The 17,329-nt window shown below is 44.6% G+C and overlaps 1 protein-coding gene across 1 annotated transcript in view; it reads right to left on the reverse strand.

Moving 5' to 3' along the window:
• LOC128503631 (gamma-aminobutyric acid receptor subunit alpha-3-like) overlaps positions 1-17,329 on the reverse strand; it is a 210,714-nt gene that overhangs the window by 81,768 nt on the left and 111,617 nt on the right. Inside the window, exon 6 of the mRNA XM_053473782.1 lies at positions 10,220-10,302. Within this exon, the coding sequence (XP_053329757.1) occupies positions 10,220-10,302 (83 nt within the window). The remainder of the gene's footprint in view (positions 1-10,219; positions 10,303-17,329) is intronic.

Here is a 17,329-nt window from a genome sequence, read left to right on the forward strand (position 1 = left end):
TCACGTCTCCAGTACCTTCTTGAGCAAGGCAGGAAACTAAACTGGGGATCTGGGGAGGTTCCGATTTTTTTTTATAGGTTCCCTGCCTTACCTGTGGGGCGGAGACTATCTCTCCTTTGTGCCACCTGGAAGTCAATCCATTATTTGTTTTTTTTCTGCTCTTTTACTATGACACAATGACTGCTTGTAACTGCCACCCTTCCTCGACACTCAAAGAGCCAGACTGGTTGCAAATCATGCATCAGTGGCATTGTATCGCCTCATCTTATATATCTATTTGAAACAGCCAATGTTGACTATTATATTGATTGTTCATTTTATCTATATTAAAATATACTTTGGTGGGGGGGCGTGTCCTGCTGTCAAGGAAAATGGATGCTTGAGCTCTGTGCTCCGGTGCAGCCGGCATTTTAATCTGCACAAATTCTACCACGATGGGACGCACTAAATGAGCTCCTGCCGAGCTCCCAACACCGAGTGGTCATGCTCCAGCTTTTCTCTTTGGTGCCAAGGTGGTCCGTGACGAGATGACGGCCCTCCACACGGATCTCTCCTGCAGCAACAGGTAGGCCAGGCTGCAGCACAGTCAGCAGAATGCCACCTACGTTGTATGCGGGCTATTAGGAGGCGGCTAGAGGACTTGGAGAAAAGGGGACGGAGGCAGAACATCAGAATCCAGGGTGTCCCTGAGTCTGAGGCCTCTGAGGACTTGCTGGCCTTTCTCACTGACTTGTTCTCCGGCCTACTGGACAGGGTAGTAGATGCCTCATCAGTGGTGGACAGAGCACACCAGGCACTACGCCCTCAGGGCGACCCTTATAGCCCCCCGAGGGATATTACCTGCCACCTTACAGATTTTTGCCTCAAGGAGGCTATTATGTCTCGCACAAGGGAGGTGCACGCGTGGCAACTCAACGGCGCTTTGGTCACCTTGTTCCACAATCTCTCAGACCTCACCCTGGAAGCCTCTATGACCCTAACACTGGAGCTACAGCAGCTAAGAATCCCTTATCTTTGGAGTCACCCGTTTACACTGTTGATCCGACATAACAATACCACATTCTCTCTGCGGTACCATCGCAATCTCATGCGGCTGTTACAAGCCCTAGGGCTCCCTGATATACCAGTAATCGACTGGGCTTTGACTGGGCATGGATGAGACGCTCTTGAGGCCGCCACTCTCGAGGCACGCCCGGCTGATGACATCTGATCGTGGAGGTGGGTGCTTACCTGCCACTGGTGCAGCGCTGATGTCCCAGCGGCTTTCACGGGCCCTGAAGGTTGAGGAGTAATCTCTCCATCTATACACCCTCTACCATCACTGTTGCACCCAAATATATATACATTTAATAATATATATATATTATTATTATCATCATCCCCCCCCCCCCTTCCTTCAGCAGACTGCAGCCTTCTCCGCTAGGAGGCAGTACTTTCTTTTGTCTATGGACAATAACACTGGACCTGTTCTTCTGTGATGTTGTGAGGAGCCTCTGTCTCTGACCCAGCAATCACCATCCTCACCCTCCCTTTTTTATCATCGGAGACCTGTTCTTCTGTGATGTTGAGTGAGGCCTCTGTCGCTGAGCCAATGTGACTGTGGGACTCCCCCTAACCCTTATACCCGCGCCTATTTTCTGCCTCCACCATCTGTTTTATGCCTCATTCTGTACGCTCATGTGCAATGTGGGAGTGAGAAGGGTGTGGTGTTAAACCAAATATAACACAAAGGTTTGTCTACTTTAACAGATATTTAGTAAGAGACAAAAACACAGTAACATACAATAAATGAGTGGCAGCCCAACATACAATGCAACACTTTCCAAGACTAACCTGCAACCTAAAGGTCCAACATAACCCAGCACACCACCGGTTGCCCCATCCATGCAGGATGGTGGGCAGAGAGAGACTGAACTAAGATTTTGCATTCAACAGGCATATTGAATCACTGTAGGTGTGCCCTCGTTAACATATCAAAAGACACATGTGATAAAGGAAGAGTTCAACTGGCAAAAACATTGACAACAATACTTGTTATGTCACCACAAAGGGTGGTGCTGGGTTTTATATTTCTCTGGTGGAGCTGATAGATTACTCGTATTTTTAGGTGTGTGGGGTATTTTTTTTTCTTCCCCATACTAGGGAGAATGTGCCTATTTATTTTGCTCCGACATATTCTCTGTTGGGAGGGTGAGTATACCTCTCTGGCAGCCTCTGGGGTTGTTTTTTTTTAATTTCTCTGTGATGTACCTCTCTAAACCGGTCGATGGGAATGTAGGGTGATTTGTTTTGTTCTCACTTCCTCAAGGGGCGGATGCTGCTTGGTTGCTAATTTGTTACTGCTCTTCCTGCGGGCAGCGGCGCGCAGAAATATTGTTTGCGTTTATATACTCTATTTGATTTCTATAAACACATACTTTGTTGTGTATAGTACACTCATATTTGTTTTTCTTGTTCGGTTGCCTCGGCTCCCCCACAATTATGCCTCGCTACTGTCGTTGACCTCCCCGTCTGCTGGGGTCAAACTGAGTGATCTCACTTCCAAAAGCGAGACACGGCACAGGCCCTCACAGTCACTTCCCTATACCCCGAAACTCGAAAAGCCGCAACTTCACCCTGAGTGATACCAAATGGAAGGCCCAAAAGGGACATCAAGGGCAGAAGAGATATTGAGCAGCCAGAAGGCAGGGTATAGACAATAAATATAGGCAGTCTCTGAGGAGTAGATGGCTGTAGCGTAGACAGTGAAGGTATGTAACAATCCGACGAGAGACGGGTCCCGTTCGCAGAATGGTGAGCTATCAGGACAACAGCAGGAAAGTTCCAATAGCATAAACAGGTCACAGTCCAAGGTCGAGGCAGGCAGCAAACAGACAAAGTTCAAAAGCAATCCGAAGTCAATCCAGGTGGCGATCAGAGAGTAGTCAGGAACAAAGCAGGAGTCAGGAAACCAGTAAATTAGAATACAACACACTGAGACAGTGATAACGTATGTACCACACAAGGGCTCTGATTAGAGTGAGCAGGGGGTTTAAATTTGGTGCCAAACAGCTGAAGCAAATAATCAGCCAATCAGATAAAAATCGGGAGGACCCGCCCCCTAGTGTGACGTACACTGTTGCCGTGTATGGGATTCCTGGCTGCCATGACACCGAGGACGGAAGAAGAAGCTCTCCAGGACCCCCGCCGCAGACCCCCGGCAGGAGAGACCGACGCCACAACGGCCGAGGACGGCGAAGAGGGTGATCCCCGACGGCGAGCAGTGCTGGAGGACCCAACAGTGGGCAGCATAGAGGACGACCCCACCCTAGGGAGTGAGATGGACGCTCGGCAGCAGCGGAGCCCCACGGAAAGACCCGCCGGTGAAAGGTAACAAGGTAGCACCGGATCTGCTAAACAGATTGTAGAAATCAAGCCAGGATTCGGTACATGGAGGAGTTAATCAGACAAGCCAGGATTTGGTACACGGAGGAGACATCAGAGTAGGAGTTAACCGCAGCACGTCAGACACAAAGACCACACAAGGATAAAGAGCAGCAGACTTTTAAAGCAGCTACACTAAGCCTGCTGCTTTGCCGCAAATGCGAGGAACGGAGAGGTAAGTTGTGACATTACCCCCCCTCTGACGACCGACCGAAGGTCGAGATGTCTCAGGTTTAGTGGGATATTTAGCATGAAAGTTCTTAAGCAGAATCTTTACTAGATATCCAGGATCTTTCTTCGGGACCATAACATTTCCAATGGACAAGATACTGTAAGGAATTACGAACTCTCCTAGAATCAATTATAGACTAAACATCAAATTCAAAGTGGGAATCAACAATTACGGGTTTAGGTCGAGAAACTCTTCTTGTGAATCTGTTACAGGTAAGAGGTTTGAGTAGAGATACATGAAACACTCTAGGGATCCAAAGAGAATTAGGAAGCAATAATTCATAAGCCACTGGATTGATATGTCTTAGAACTCGTAAAGGACCAATAAAACGAGGAGCCAGTTTCATAGATGGAACGTTCAGCTTGATATTTCTTGTAGATAGCCACACTCTGTCCCCTCTTGAATAAGAAATGGCCATCTGGCGATGACGATTGGCTTGGCGTTGATATTGTATAGCAATTTTAGACAAGGGTTGTCGGACATTATTACACAGGGTAGGATCGACTATAACTAAAATGACAGTATTTCCTTCCGACGGAGGTAGATCTACTATGAAATCCATAGCTAGGTGAGTCCATGGGCGAGTGGGGATTTCGAGCGGATGAAGAAGTCCTTGGGGGCGAGTGTGAGATGCTTTGCTAGTAGCACATGGAATACCGGATGCCACAAAGTTGACGCAATCCGTCACCAAGTCTGGCCACCAAAAGTGTGTGGAAATAATGTCTCTGGTGTGGAGAGTAGAAGGGTGACCGAGGTACAAGAAGAAAGAGCCCATTTTAACACGTTCAATCTTTCAGAACGAACAAGGAACCGGTAGGACATTTGCTGTGTACAGGCATGCAAGCTTGGTTCTTTAGAATTCGTTGAAATAGCGGAGAAGATACTCGAGTAGTGACTGTAGCGACGATCCGAGAGGGAGAGACTATAGGTTCATGGTCAAGCATTTCATTAGTATTATTGACAAACTGCCTAGATAAGGCGTCGGCTTTAACGTTTTTAGTTCCCGGGTGATAGGATATAATAAAGTTAAATCTGGACAAGAACAAGGACCATCGGGCTTCACGAGGATTTAGCCTTACTTAAATACTCAAGGTTTTTGTGGTCAGTGAGAATTGTAATAGGGTTTCTGGCTCCCTCCAATAAATGCTGCCATTCTTGAAGTGCTAAAATTATAGTTCCCGGTTGCCAATGTCATAATGGATCTCTGGAGGCATGAATCTCTTAGAGAAATATGCGCAGAGATGCCGTTTACTCTGGAAGTCCTTTCTTGAGATAATACTGCCCTAACACTGATCTCGGAGGCGTCTACCTCGATAACAAAAGGTTTGGACATGTCGGGATGGACGAGCACAGGTGCTGACGAAAACATACTTTTAAGCTTGTGGAAGGCCTGTATAGCCTCTTCAGACCAGTGAGAGCAATCTGCTCCTTTCTTGGTCGTAGACGTAAGAGGAGCCACTATTTTGGAAAAGTCTTTAATGAATTTTCGATAGTAATTGGCAAAGCCTAAAAATCGGTGGAGAGGTTTCAGAGCTCCAGGCTGAGGCCACTCAGAGATAGCAATCAATTTGGCCGGGTCCATCTCAAATCCATCTGCCGTAATAATGTATCCTAAGAATGAAATACGAAGAACTTCAAACAGACATTTCTCAAGTTTGGCATAAAGATGGTTCTGACGAAGGCGTTGAAGTACAATGCGTACATGTTTACGGTGTGATTCTAGATCAGGAGAATGGATCAGTATGTCGTCTAGGTATACAATCACGAATTGTAGAGCAATATCACGGAAGATATCATAAATAAATTCTTGAAATACCGCTGGGGCATTGCACAACCCAAATGGCATAACAGTGTACTCATAGTGACCCATACGTGTATTATAGGCGGTTTTCCACTCATCCCCCTCACGGATTCTGATCAGGTTATAAGCACCTCGTAAATCTAATTTAGAAAATATAGTAGAATTGCGTAGGTAGTCAAGGAGTTCAGGGATGAGAGGCAGAGGATATTTATTTTTGACAGTACTTTTATTGAGTCCACGGTAATCTATACAGGGCCTTAAACCCCATCTTTCTTAGATACAAAGAAAAAAACAGCCCCCGCAGGAGATGTGGATTTTTCGGGTAATGCCCTTGTTTAGGTTATTCTTTATATACTCCTTTAAGACAAGTGATTCCGGTAATGATAATGGATAAGTCCTGCCCCTAGGAGGAATCGTGCCAGGATATATTTCTATATGACAGTCATAAGGGCGGTGAGGGGGAAGAACGTCAGCTTGCTTCTTGTCGAAAACATCTTGAAAATCAATACATGGAGTTGGTATGAATTGCTGTTGTATGGATCCAATGGCTGTCCTATTGGGTAAAATTTTAGGAAGACAATGGATTTGAAAGGTCTTTCCCCAGGACCTAATGGCTCCTGTGAGCCAATCGATGGTTGGGTTATGCGCTTGTAACCACGGCAAACCCAGAATTATGGGACATTTGGAAGAGTCTATAAGAAAAAAAATGTCCACAGCAGAAAGGTCCACAGCAGAAAGGTCCACAGCAGAAAGGTCCACAGCAGAAAGGTCCACAGCAGAAAGGTCCACAGCAGAAAGGTCCACAGCAGAAAGGTCCACAGACTTCAATACAAAGGCCCTGACAGAAGGGCAGGTTCATAAAGGCAGGGTAATCCAGGTAACAAGGCCCAGCTGGATATATTGACTAGGGCTCAACCCAGGTAACAAGGCACACCTGATCCTAGTAATTGAGTTCTGAGTGCTCCAGAGGGCGAAGGGTGGCCACTAGTGGTAGCAGATTTATATACCACAGGTATGAAAAAGCCATGGTTCAGGCAGCGAAAAAGTTCCTGACAGCTGCTTTGCCGTGAACATGAGGAACGGCGCCGGGGCGAGGCTTCTCCGGAGAGGTAAGTTGTGACACTCACAAGCTTCTTCCGTGAGAACCTGACGGGCAACTTCCCGCACCTCACGGTTTGGGAAGCCCACAACGTAAAAAACTTGCGACGGCACAGATCGCCTCTCTGTGTGCGCGTATCCCTGAGGCAGAAAGGGCCCACAAAAAGATGTGATCCTAAATGTCAGGCCCTCTGATTTATATCAGCACGGGGGTAAACCAGGGAAGTACCTGGCGAGGGCCCTGAGGGCCTCCCGCACTCTGACCTACATCCCTAAGATACGTTCTTCCGCTGGTAAGACGTGCCTTCTCCACTCTGATATCTCTAATAGTTTAGTTAATCTTCGTTTAGTTAATCTTTGTCATCATAGGTTTTCCCAAACCAAGAGGAATTCCATACCTCTCCAGGACTAGCTGCATTGTTTACAAATATCTACATATCAAATATTATTTATTATTTCTTCACATTATTCCCACCGATAGAGATAAGATTGGTAATTATCGCTGGATTTCACTACTAATAGACTTATCTTTGAATAACAGGGGGGTCTTTTTTACACTTGATTCACATATTTTAATATACATATAAGTAATATCAGCGCTGTATTTTTCTCTCTTTTTTCTGTTGCTACTCAATAGCCCACTAAGTGGTTTGCTATATTTTATTACAGCTGCTGAATTATATATTATAGAGCTTATTGCACTGTACACTTACTGTATAGTGGTTCAAGAGTGGGGTAATATTGTTCCTTTTTAAACTCAACTGTTTCTAGGTTGTGGTAACTCTATTAACGTTTTTTTTTTCCTTTCCTTTCCTCACATAATTTATTCTATAGTGCACCAATTGTTAGTTCCATAAATATGGACGGATATTTTAAACAAAAAACCAATCGCACAACAGTAAGTGAAAACATTTTCAATATGAAAATCTTAAAAGAGACAAATATACTAATAAATATAATAAAACACACAGAGATAAAAACGAGACCATGGATAGGGCTGGCTGTATTAGAACTCCTATTGTTAAAGAGAGGACTAGCCAAGAAACATTTGGTAGAATTAGTAAAGATAAAAAAAAAAACAAGGAAATGTCACGTTCTGCCCAGGCTGCGGAGCTGCATTTTTGTCTTGCTTTAGTTTCTCTGTTTTGCTTTGATCCATTCCTGGATTTCCTTTTGCTCTGTTCAGATCTTCCATTCCTTGCTTCTGCTTCAGCTCTTTGCTTCAGCTCTGTTTCCTTTATAAGGTGTGCCCCACCTATGTGTTCTGTTTGTCTCAGTCTTCAGTCTAAAGGTATATCTCAGTGCTATGTGTTTGGTTTACATGCTTGGTTTGTTTCGTACCACTGTCAGCAGGGATTAGCGTTAGGACCCACCGTCATTGGAGTACTTTGGCATAGTGGTGGGCTAAGCATACTATGGCCATATCATGTGACGGAATCTCCAATTGTTATCAATCAGTTTTAGGCTAGTTCCTGTATTCATGTTTGTCTGTCTCTTATGTACCTTTGCCCTTCTCCCTTGAATCATCTGAGGATTCCGGTTCCTCTCCCCTCTCCCCATGTCCCAGTTAATATGTCCTATCCTTGCTTATAGGAGAAGCGTCCGAGGGTTCCGGCTCCTCACTCCTTCCCCTGTGTTCCTTGCCTTCTTCCCTGTCCTTTGTTGTGCCCTGTATCATGTATATCTTGTCTAGTAATGTTCGTTCCTTGTCTGGTTCACTGTAGTGCCCTGTATCATGTATATCTTGTCTAGTAACGTTTATTCCTTGTCTGGTTCACTGTAGTGCCATGTAACATGTATATCTTGTCTGGTTATGTTTCGTGCCTGGTCTCCCTGTCCCTTGCTTGTTATGTTTCTGCTATATTTCTCTGCTTAGCTTCCATACTCCCAGCCTGCAGCATCCCGCACATGAGTCTTGAGTGAAGTCTCATGCCTGTTCCTTGGTGCCTGCAGGATTTCACTTTGTTTCTTTTTGGATACATCTGCTGCTATGTCAGGGTGCTGCTATGTGGCTGCACAACCCTAGGTGCTCAACACCTGGGTGAGTGTGGTCGCCCTGCAACCAGGCCCTGTCTAACTCCACTACTGCACCGTAACTCCTGCACACAATCTTTGGGCGCGCTGGGTACTTGCAATCATCTGGATGGACCTGGTTTCGTGACACATGGCCGCAGGCAAACGGCCGGGAGTTCGCGGAGTGGAGTCTGCAGCGCACGCAGCTAGTCCACTGTGTTCCTGTTCTCCTACTCCTGTTATGAAGAGGACCTGCACCTTGACCAGGGAATCCGTATGTGGTGACTCCAGCCAGCAAAGCGGTAGTGCTGGTCACCAGCGGTCGCTCTTTAAGGTGGCTACGAGAAGTTCCCCCAGGCAATGACACAGTTCCATCGCTATAGATTACTGCAACCAGCCAAGTAGTGGAGAGTACCTTCATTCATCCCAGAAACTCCACTAGACACAGCTTCCTCATTCCCTGTCAAATATGCTGACTCCTGTTCCGGAGGAGGTTGGTCTGCTGAGCGGTAGTGCTGGTCATTGAAGGACTCTTTCTAAGAGATTCTTATCTCCTGCTCTGGGCTCTGTTTGCAGTTCGGTGTTCCTGACTCTAACTTTGGCTTTGTCTCCAGTTGATCCTGATTTCTCCAATCCTGACCCCGGCTTTGCTTCACGATTATCCTGCTTGCTCCAGTCCTGACTTCGGCTTCGTCTCGCGTTGATCTTGACTTCTCCAGTCCTTGACCTCTGCTTTTTTTGCGTCTACTCTCCTGGTTGCTCGCCTGCTCTGGCTCGTGTTCAGGCTCTGCATTGCGGATCTCCTACTACCCTGCCCGGTCCGTTACACCTATACATTAAGCCAGATGCTGCAGTACAACCTCTATCGCTATATACTAAACTAAACATTGATGTGGTGTAGGCTTACCACTTTAGTGACTGGCATAGTATATAGTAGGGATGCACCGAAATGAAAATTCTGGACTGAAACTGAAAATTCAGCATTCACTTGCCCAAAACCCCAAAAAAACCCTTTAAAATACTTTATTAAAAGTAACACCAAAATTAGACTATATATATATATATATATATATATATATATATATAAAAAACAACAATTACAATCCTATCATGCTCAGGTTCTAGCATGTGCTGGCTGACTTAGCATGATAGGAGTATGATTGCTGTTTGCAATTATATATATATATATATATATATATATATATTTATATACATTGGAGTCCAGGACAGGACTCCAATGCACTGGTCAGCTGCATGTAATTAGCTGCACTGACTGTAATAAAGCCTTACCTGTTGGACGGAGGAAAAAAAGAGAGAGTTTTGTTTGGAAGCAGTAAGGCTTGCTATGTACAAAAGAGACCATCAAAAAGGTTGGCGAGATTACGTTTTGTTTAGTTTAGACCCTGAGTAGTGAGGGACTTCTATGTTAGTAAGTGCTCAGACGAGCTAGGCTTTTGTTCATAGGGAATTTATGTTCTTTATAATCCTGTTAAAATCTGAATACATGGATTACAAATAAATTGTGGTTGATTACCTTACCGAGACTGTGGCTTTAATACCCTAGAGGACCATGCTGGTTGGTGCCCTGTGTGGGTGCAGGATCACAATACATAGATAGACGGCTAGAAAATCAATGTTACCAAAGTACTCACAACTTCCAAATTTCAGCGGACAAGCATGAAGATCCATTGGGAAATCCTCAAGATGCATTGTGCACTCAGCATGGATCGTAAGCCTACAATAGAGAAAGATTTGTTGGTACATTAACTATTACAAAATTGCTCATGTGAGAAAGCTATGTGTTACCTTTAATTTATTGAGCACTCTTTTTTAAACCTGTGGATTAGGATTGATATGAATATGAATCTGAATCTGTGAAAACAAGAGAAACCCAATGAAACAAATGAAAAATTGTGAATATTTGTTAGGAATTTGTTCATTGGTCCGTTTAGGAGCAATTACAACCCATTAATCTTTCAGGAGGGAGAGTGAGAACGTACTGTGTCTAGGAGGGTACAGAATAAGTGATTGATATCTAGAAGTATCCAAAACAATCTTGACATTAAGTGGAAGGACAATCTGATTGATTAGGGCTGTGACTGATAGTTCAGCCAGTGACGTTTTTCTTTTAAACTATTTACAAGGGGAAGGGATAAGAATAGAGATGTTTGCTGATACCATTTTAACTCAGTCGCAGACAGAAGTAGATGGCAGTTAAAGATGCCAGTGTTGGAGGGTTTGAACCTGATTGCTGATCCTATGGATCTGGTGTGAACTCTACTTCACTTTTGGAAAAATCATTTCGTACCGTACTATTGTCTCTTTGTAACAGACCCTGTTGCTGCCTGCCTTGACTAATGGTATAATGTTCTTATTGTAGAATGTTGTGTTAGCTGCCCTTATTTACCCACCTGATGGAGAAAATGCATGACTTCCTGGGAATACAATGACACCTGGGGGTTGAAACACTAATTCCTAAGTTGAAGCACACAGGTCGCATATGCAAGCCATCCTAAACATCCTAGAGCACAAGCTAACCTCCCGTGGTTTAAGGGTAAACTGCAAATTGTCCCTTCAACATATTAAAAAATAATTTTAAAATTTGGAGGAACATGCTTTTCATTAGGATGCAGAAGATGCAGCGCAAAAAGGGTATGCTCACTGAAGGAGAGAACACCACTCTTCCTGCACCTGGTGGATCAGATGTAGCTGGATGTGTCAATCTGACAGCATCTTCCCATTTCCCTACTGTTGCTGATGTTGTCACTCTATCACCTTCAATACTCTTTGGGATCAGTTCACAAAATGTTTGTTTTTGAGTGCATATAGCTTGATATGTCTGTCTTTAAGTACTGGCCCAGTGCATTGTCTGTCAATGTTGTTGCTGCCCTACCACTTTCCTTGTTCTGAGCGATCTAGTCATCAAAATTTGTCTATTTTCTGTGTAACTTCCATCCTATACCATGTGGCTGGGTGTGTTTGTATGCAAGTGTCTGTCCGGCTCCCTACTACTGCTGTTGTTCTTTCATCTTCATTATTCTAAGTGATGAATTTATCAAAATGGTCCAATATTTGGGGAAATTTAGCCCATGCCATGCTGCTGGAGATGTCTATCCATTGGTGTGGTGCTGCCGTTGCTGGTGGTTCTGCATTGAAAAATCTAGTCTGGATCTCCTAAGACCTGCGATGCTGGTGCTGTCAAAAAGGTCCAGAAGGTGGAAGGGACCTCCACCAAATATTGTTAAGAATTTCATATACAAATCAAAAGGTCAGGAAATGAAATTTATTTTCCGAAAACAAATGCAGCTCTATTATTTTTCCGTATTTTTCAGGCAATGATATCAGGAATAGAAAGAGACAGAGAATAACACTGCAACATAATCACTAACAATATAAGGATGCCATAAGAGGTGAGTTATGCATCGGGAGCCAGTAAGAATAGAGTTGTGGCCACCCTGTCCACCTTAGAGCCACTTTGTGATGCTCAGTTTTAGTTCATTGCAAGGTGGACACATGGGCGCTGCAATTGAGATCTCTAACATGTGCTTCCTTTGATTTTACAGCTCCAAGGGGTATTCATGGTAGATCAGAGGATCTTCCCAACTGGTGAAAATTCCCTAATGCTAAATTGGCAGGCACGATTTTATCAGTTACCAAAACCAGTAGCGTACCTAGCGGGGGCGAGGCGGTCCGCACCGGGTGCCGCTCATCAGGGGGGTGCCAACTTGCCGACACCCGGCACCCCTCCAGAGACGGACAGTAATGTCCGCTGCTGGAGGAGAAGGCTCGCAACGGAGCGGTATCGGAGGTCTTTAACAGACCTCCGGCTCCCTTGAGTGATTTTAAGCCGGTGATTTTAAAGACCTCTGATACCGCTCCCTCGCGATCCGCGTGGCAACTGCTGCGTGCCAGGGTTTGTTGTCAGATCCCGGCGCACAACACTGAAGCCGCGCCCACCGCCATCCCTGCCCTCTGAACCGGAAGAAGACAGAAGAAGAGGCGTGAAGAGGAAGAAAAGGAGCTGACTGCTGTAAGAAGAAAAGAGGAAAGGTAGGAAATCATTCAGTGAGAGTGACAGTGAGAGTGGATTGGTATGTGTCGAATCTGTGGATTGGTATGTGTGGATTGGTATGTGTGGAATATGTGGATTGGTAAGTGTGGATTGGTATGTGTGGAATGTGTGGAATGGTAAGTGTGTGAGAGTGATGGGTGTTATGCTGTACCATGAATGGATTAATGTGTGGATGAATTGTGTGAATGAGTGAGAGAATTAATGAATTTGTGAGAATGCATCAATGAATATGTGTAAATAATTTGTGTGAAAGATTGTGTGAATGAAAGTGAATTAGTGAGTTACTGTAAAAGAGTTTGTGTTAATCATAGGTGTATAGTTGATTTGTCAAAAAGGCAAAGATGGTATAAGCAGGGTGTTTATGGGACAAAAATGGCACAGGTAGCGTGTTTATGGGACAAAGATGGCGTACACTCGGCTGTTTGGGAACAATGCTGACTCATGCTGGGCTGTTTGGGGGCAAAGATGGCACATCCTATGTGTGTGTAATTTGGGTGCTGGTCAGGTTCTATGTGGGCAATGTGGACGCTGTTTGTTTTGGAGGGTTATTAAAGAAAGCACTATTATATGTTCAGTAAATGTTATATATACGTGTTTATTTTACTTATAAGTTATTAATTTATTTTTTCAGATTTCTTGTTGTTTACAGTTGACATACAGTTTACAAATTGGTGCAATAAATATTCTTGCCAACATAATTTTGTAGATGTCTTTACATTTGGGGGGGGGTTGCCACTTACAGGATCCGCCCGGGTGCCAAATACTCTAGGTACGCCCCTGACCAAAACCTTACGCAGCTACATGCAAAAGTAATATTCCCTGGAGATCCACAGCTCATATGTTGACGATCAGCAGCACTTCCTCCTACTCATGTATCATGCTGGATAAGATGGGTCACAACTGAATACAGTGGTGGAAAAGAGGGAGCTTTCTGTCATCTTGACTTAAAACATCCACACCAAGATTTGCTATAAGGAGATAAGTGGTAACAAAACATCTCATAGCATGTTAATCATCTTCGGTACCTAAAATCACTTGTGAGAGAAAGTATTAAAAATGTATTTTGTTTTAAATCTCTGAGTGCCGGAGTAGGGACAAATCTTCCACCATGGGAGGCCAAGCTAAATGATTGTGGTTTTGCAATTTAATAAATTTAGTTTTGCAAAATCAGAAACGGAATACACTGTACCTAGAGAAACCTAAGTATATTTTTATAGATATTTAATATAGTGACCTAACATTCAAAATGTGCATTAAAATGTAATGTACAAAACATTAAAAAATAAATTTTCCACCCATATTTTATTAAATGTAATACATTTAAATTTGCATTAGATTTGCTCAATAGAGGTGGTTCTGAAATATTACCCGTAACATGCAAATACATCAGGAAGAAAGCAGGAACTTAGGGAGATCAATGCATGGCTGAGAAGGTAGGATAATAAAGAGGGCTTTAGTTTTCTGGAGCACTGGGCAGTCAGCTACAGTGGAGATGGACTGCACCAAATAGAAGGCCCCTGAGAATCAGCGTAGCTAAACTCTATTGGTCGTCAGCAGGGGACTCATCTGCCAATGGTTGATGGCAGACGAGCCCCCTGCTGGCGACCAATAGGGTCGCTCGTACAGACTTTTAAATGCCTGGTGCCGTAACTTGTCCGGCAGATACCATAGGTCTCCCTGTTCTATCATTTAACTGATAGAACAGGGAGACCAGTGGGATCTGCCGGGCAAGTTGCTGCATTAGGGTTTTAAAAGTCTGTACGAGCGACTCTGTTGGTCGCTCGTACAGACTTTTAGGCTCCTGGTGCTTTAATTTGTCCGGCAGATGCCATTGGTCTCCCTGTTCTATCGGTTAAATGTCTGTACGAACGACCAATAAAGTCGCTTGTACGGACATTTAACTGATAGAACAGGGAGACCAGTGGGATCTGCCGGACAAGTTTCTTCATTAGGGGTTAACTTTTTAAAGTCTGTACGAGCGACTCTGTTGGTCGCTCGTACAGACTTTTAGGCTCCTGGTGCCGTAACTTGTTGCACCTTAAGGGGTTAAGGGGCCGTGCGAGTGAGCCTATTGGCCGCTTGCACGGCGCTTTAACCTACGGATTTCCGCTCCCATAGGTTCGCTGTCAGGGGTTACAAAGCCCGTGCGAGTGAGCCTATTGGTTGATGCCAGAGGAGGTCCCTGTAGGCTCATTCGCACTGCCCTGTAACCCCTGACGGCGAACCTACGGATTACCGCTTCCGTGAACTGCCGCGAAGATAAGGTAAGTTAGAAGGGGAAGGGACCGGGGAGAGTGGTAGACGAAGACTCTCACGAAGATCTTCGTGGTGTGTGTCTTCGTCTTCGCCTACGTTTTACCGCTGCTGTCTTCTCTTCGGCGTGTCTTCGGAACGAACACGAAAACGCACTCTTCGTTTTCATGTTCGCCCGAAGACGAATGCACAAGTCTACTGGTGACTGGGAGTTCAACATGGCACTTCATGGCAAATAACTCTCTGAGGATCTGAAAAAAGGAATTGTTGCTCTACATAAAGATGGCCTAGGCTATAAGAAGATTGCCAAGACCCTGAAACTGAGCTGCAGCACGGTGGGCAAGACCATACAACGGTTTCACAGGACAGGTGCCACTCAGAACAGGCCTCGCCACGGTCAGCCAGAGAAGTTGAGTACACATACTCAGCCTCATATCCAGAGGTTACAGACGTATGAGTGCTGCAAGCATTGCTGTAGAGGTTGAAGTTTGCTGAAGGCAAGCAGACTAAGGACATGGATTACTGGAACCATGTCCTGTGGTCCTATGAGGCCAAGATAAACGTATTTGGTTCAGATGGTGTAAAGCGTGTGTGGCGGCAACCAGGTGAGGAGTACAAAGACAAGTGTGTGTTACCTACAGTCAATCACGCTGGTGGGAGTGTCATGGTCTGGGCCTGCATGAGTGCTGCCGGCACTGGGGAGCTACAGTTCATTGAGGGAACCATGAATGCCAACATGTACTGTGACATACTGAAGCAGAGCATGATCCCCTCCCTTCGGAGACTGGGCCACAGGGCAGTATTCCAACATGATAACGACCCCCAAACACACCTCCAAGACGACCACTGCCTTGCTAAAGAAGCTGAGGGTAAAGGTGATGGACTGGCCAAGCATGTCTCCAGACCTAAACCCTATTGAAGATCTGTGGGGCATCCTCAAACGGAATTTGGTCTGTGATTTAGTCACGGAGGAGTGGAAGTGGATTCCAATGGCAACCTGTGAAGCTCTGGTGAACTCCATGCCCAAGAGGGTAAGGGCAGTGCTGGAAAATAATGGTGACACACAAAATAGGCACTTTCAGCTCAATTTGGACATTTTCACTTAGGGGTGTTCTCACTTTTGTTGCCAAGGTTTAGACATTAATGGCTGTGTGATGAGTTATTTGTAAGGGAACAGCAAATTTACACTGTTATACAGGCTGTACACTCTACTTTACATTGTAGCAGTGTCATTTCTTCAGCGTTGTCACATGAAAAGATATAATAAAATATTTACAAAAATGTAAGGGGTCTACTCACTTATGTGAGATACTGTATGTGTGTGTGTGTTTGTGTGTGTGTTGTGACAAAAGGTGTGGTAAAGTGGTAGATGGCAGGTATATTAGACCAGCCTTGGTCAATAACAGTCTGCTTTAACCCCTTCGCGACCTTTGCCGGTTCAGGACCGTCATGACATGAAGGTCGCTAAATGACCTTTGACGGTCCTGAACCGTCAAAAAGTTAAATAAGCTTAGAAAGTGATCAACGATCACTTTCTTCGCTTAAACGGCGTTACTGTAATGCCTCGATGTCGAGGCATTCAGCAAGGCCGAGATCGGCATCGGGGGCCATGTCTGGTCCCTCCCCGGGGCGTCAACAGCCACCATACATTGTATGGCGGCGGACGCCCGCTTTAAAAGCATTTAAAAATCGTTGATCGCCTCAGGAGGCATCCAGCGACACCACACACTTACCTCTGGGTGGGCTGTGACCGCTCCGGAGAGCGGACACAGCCGCAGCTGCCGGTGTTCTTCGCCATCAGCAAGATGGCGGCCGCCTTGTAAAAGAAACAAACAAGTTTTAAAAGTTCGCTAGATGGTCTAGAGAACTCTGGCTCCACTTGCAGGTCGAATACAGGTACTGCATTCAACCATGCAAGTCAATGGAGCCCAGCTTTCTAATCACAATGTGATTAGTAAAATATTCAAAAAAGAAAAAAAAATGGAAAAAACATGGAAAAAAAATGGAAAAAAAGTGCTAACATTTAAAAATAATTATGCAGTGATGTTACTAGATGAACCATCCAGTACCAGCAAAAAGTATAAAATAAATAAATAAATAAAGTTTATTATTTTGAGCAAGTGCTAAAATTTCTCAAAAATCTCAACAAAGAGTTAAAATAAAAGCACTTCAAATACCCAAGGGGTGTCTAATATAAAAAAAAATGGCTGATGGGGTAAATTGTAGTGGCTGAGCTCAAAGATAGGGCATAGGTACAGACTTTCCAAAATGGACAAAAAAAGCGCACTTCCCAAATGTGGCATTTTAAATCTCAAACAACACGACAAATCCATGCATGTCGGGTATCACTGCACTCAGGAGATGTTCCTGAACACACATTGGGGGGTTGTTAGACAGTGGCATATACCAGAACCTGTATATCTATAAGTAAAGTACA

The sequence above is a fragment of the Spea bombifrons genome, chromosome 8 (assembly GCF_027358695.1).
Source record: "Spea bombifrons isolate aSpeBom1 chromosome 8, aSpeBom1.2.pri, whole genome shotgun sequence".
NCBI classification, from domain to species: domain Eukaryota; kingdom Metazoa; phylum Chordata; class Amphibia; order Anura; family Pelobatidae; genus Spea; species Spea bombifrons.